A 3606-nucleotide genomic window follows, 5' to 3' on the forward strand; every position below is an offset into this window, starting at 1 on the left:
TTTGCAGTATATTAGTATACGTAACGAATTCAGTCGAAATGATAAGGCTGGGGCCTGGGCCATCTGTCTATATTGATCCCGCTGGGCCATCGTATAAAAATATAAAATTTTTCATAATTATCATCTGGATTCATTTTTTTACTTTCATTTAAATAAGGATCAGAGGTTAGAAAAGTAGAGTTCCACAACAGATTCAGGGAAATGCTCAAATGTATACTTAGTCTGATAAAAATGTATACTTAGTCTGATAAAAATGTATACTTAGTCTGATAAAAATGTATACTTAGTCTGATAAAAATGTATACTTAGTCTGATAAAAATTCATACAGAATGAAGGAGACCTTGGTTGTTGTAGTTCTACTGGTGTGTTTACTGCCTGCAGTTTTATGCATCTCCTGTTATTCATGTTCCACTTTTGAGGTGGAGCCCGGACTAGACGAGCCAACCAGCCACTTACGGGTCCGTTATTACTCTTTTACACTCATTTTCACTCTTTGGGATGTTATTTTACTATGTGTTAGTATGCAGTTTTGTCTATAGACAATATATAATAGATTATGTTATTACTCTTTGCCGTGCTACTTCATTTTGCGTTCATCTTTCAATATTTTTGGCCAAATAAAATTTAGACTTACTGAATTGACAGTCTAGTTTGGTCCATATTAATAATAATATGCTATTTCGTAAAATGTTTTATCTTCAGCAATACGTGATTGACAACCAGCAGTTTACGTTGATATCACAAAGTTTGAGCACGGACTGTGATGCAAGTGGTGGTAAAAAGTGCGCGGGGGACCGCTGTATCGCTAGCCATATCAAGTAATTTCTTGCCTTGTTGATTTATTATAACTCTTTGTTTTTAAATTTGCAGATTAGCCTTAGGATTCCGATTAAAATTATGATTAACGAACGTAATTAAAAAGCAAATTTTTTGTTTTTCACCTAAAGAAGAAGTTTCATAACTTGTCAATCATATCAATCAAAGTCAAAACAAAAACTGTACTATAATTTAATGGTAAAATCACAGTTCTCTCAAAAATCTGCCAAGCTTTAATCTATCCCATTCCATTCAGCGTGAGGGGCATTAATGTAATTCCCCTTCTTATATTCCTCACTCTCAAACCACTCCCTCAGATTTGGTAACTCCTTAAATCTTAACAAATAATTTAGGACATTGTTGCAGCTTGTGAAGGCCTCAGGTAGAAACTGTCTCAGTTGATCCAGATATTCGTAAAGAAGGAAGTCCACATAAACAGGCTTATCCCCCAGCAGAAATTTCTTTGTCAGAGTCTTCTCGAACTTTGGAATCCTCTCTCTCAGTCTCCGGAGTAAAGTTCTTTTCATGAACTCGTGGTCGAAGACCCCCTTCTCAGATGCTGGAAAAGGTCCACGTGCGCCGTAATAATCATAGCATGCAGCTGTTAATCTATTGCGTAGATCATAGATTTCCTGCTCAACAACTTCACACAAAACCAACTCCTGTGGACTAGTCGGGTACAGCCCAAACTTCCTGCCGAGATACCTCATGATCGTAATACTCTGAGTTACCTTCTTCCCGTCGTCCTCGATAAAGGGCAAGTTCCCAAATGGCATGTCCTCTTGATCCCTCATGCTAACATACTCTCTAAAGGATCCAGCAGTCGGCTGTAAAGCATTGTCTTCCCAGTCCTCGTTTTGATATCGGAGAATGTGTCTGATTGGCTCTCCCAAGGCTCGGATAGACCAGTATGTTAGTTTTATTGTCATTTCCTAAATAAGAAGGTTGAGGTAGACCAGTATGTTAGTTTTATTGTCATTTCCTAAATAAGAAGGTTGAGGTAGACCAGTATGTTAATTTTATTGTCATTTCCTAAATAAGAAGGTTGAGGTAGACCAGTATGTTAGTTTTATTGTCATTTCCTAAATAAGAAGGTTGAGGTAGACCAGTATGTTAGTTTTATTGTCATTTCCTAAATAAGAAGGTTGAGGTAGACCAGTATGTTAGTTTTATTGTCATTTCCTAAATAAGAAGGTTGAGGTAGACCAGTATGTTAGTTTTATTGTCATTTCCTAAATCAGAAGGTTGAGGTAGACCAGTATGTTAGTTTTATTGTCATTTCCTAAATGAGAAGGTTGAGGTAGACCAGTATGTTAGTTTTATTGTCATTTTCTAAATGAGAAGGTTGAGGTAGACCAGTATGTTAGTTTTATTGTCATTTCCTGAATAAGAAGGTTGAGGTAGACCAGTATGTTAGTTTTATTGTCATTTCCTGAATAAGAAGGTTGAGGTAGACCAGTATGTTAGTTTTATTGTCATTTCCTAAATAAGAAGGTTGAGGTAGACCAGTATGTTAGTTTTATTGTCATTTCCTAAATAAGAAGGTTGAGGTAGACCAGTATGTTAGTTTTATTGTCATTTCCTAAATAAGAAGGTTGAGGTAGACCAGTATGTTAGTTTTATTGTCATTTCCTAAATGAGAAGGTTGAGGTAGACCAGTATGTTAGTTTTATTGTCATTTCCTAAATAAGAAGGTTGAGGTAGACCAGTATGTTAGTTTTATTGTCATTTCCTAAATAAGAAGGTTGAGGTAGACCAGTATGTTAGTTTTATTGTCATTTCCTAAATAAGAAGGTTGAGGTAGACCAGTATGTTAGTTTTATTGTCATTTCCTAAATAAGAAGGTTGAGGTAGACCAGTATGTTAGTTTTATTGTCATTTCCTAAATAAGAAGGTTGAGGTAGACCAGTATGTTAGTTTTATTGTCATTTCCTAAATCAGAAGGTTGAGGTAGACCAGTATGTTAGTTTTATTGTTATTTCCTAAATAAGAAGGTTGAGGTAGACCAGTATGTTAGTTTTATTGTCATTTCCTAAATAAGAAGGTTGAGATAGACCAGTATGTTAGTTTTATTGTCATTTCCTAAATGAGAAGGTTGAGGTAGACCAGTATGTTAGTTTTATTGTCATTTCCTAAATAAGAAGGTTGAGGTAGACCAGTATGTTAGTTTTATTGTCATTTCCTAAATAAGAAGGTTAGGTAGACCAGTATGTTAGTTTTATTGTCATTTCCTAAATAAGAAGGTTGAGGTAGACCAGTATGTTAGTTTTATTGTCATTTCCTAAATAAGAAGGTTGAGGTAGACCAGTATGTTAGTTTTATTGTCATTTCCTAAATGAGAAGGTTGAGGTAGACCAGTATGTTAGTTTTATTGTCATTTCCTAAATAAGAAGGTTGAGGTAGACCAGTATGTTAGTTTTATTGTCATTTCCTAAATAAGAAGGTTGAGGTAGACCAGTATGTTAGTTTTATTGTCATTTCCTAAATAAGAAGGTTGAGGTAGACCAGTATGTTAGTTTTATTGTCATTTCCTAAATAAGAAGGTTAGGTAGACCAGTATGTTAGTTTTATTGTCATTTCCTAAATAAGAAGGTTGAGGTAGACCAGTATGTTAGTTTTATTGTCATTTCCTAAATAAGAAGGTTGAGGTAGACCAGTATGTTAGTTTTATTGTCATTTCCTAAATAAGAAGGTTGAGGTAGACCAGTATGTTAGTTTTATTGTCATTTCCTAAATAAGAAGGTTGAGGTAGACCAGTATGTTAGTTTTATTGTCATTTCCTAAATAAG

The 3606-nt window shown here is 34.8% G+C and overlaps 1 protein-coding gene across 1 annotated transcript; it reads right to left on the minus strand.

The window, feature by feature from the left end:
• Positions 1 to 1050: 1050 nt before the first annotated feature.
• On the minus strand, positions 1051 to 1746 carry LOC134823740 (glutathione S-transferase-like). Its single transcript, XM_063835274.1, has one exon. It carries the CDS (start codon positions 1744 to 1746, stop codon positions 1051 to 1053), a length of 696 nt encoding a protein of 231 aa, XP_063691344.1.
• Positions 1747 to 3606: the final 1860 nt, after the last annotated feature.

This window comes from Bolinopsis microptera, chromosome 11, assembly GCF_026151205.1.
Source record: "Bolinopsis microptera isolate Bmic1 chromosome 11, MBARI_Bmic_1.0, whole genome shotgun sequence".
Taxonomy (NCBI): Eukaryota; Metazoa; Ctenophora; class Tentaculata; order Lobata; family Bolinopsidae; genus Bolinopsis; species Bolinopsis microptera.

What these genes read in the sequence shown, in the direction of transcription:
- LOC134823740 (XM_063835274.1), bottom strand. Translation starts at nt 1,746, where the DNA reads ATGACAATAAAACTAACATACTGGTCTATCCGAGCCTTGGGAGAGCCA.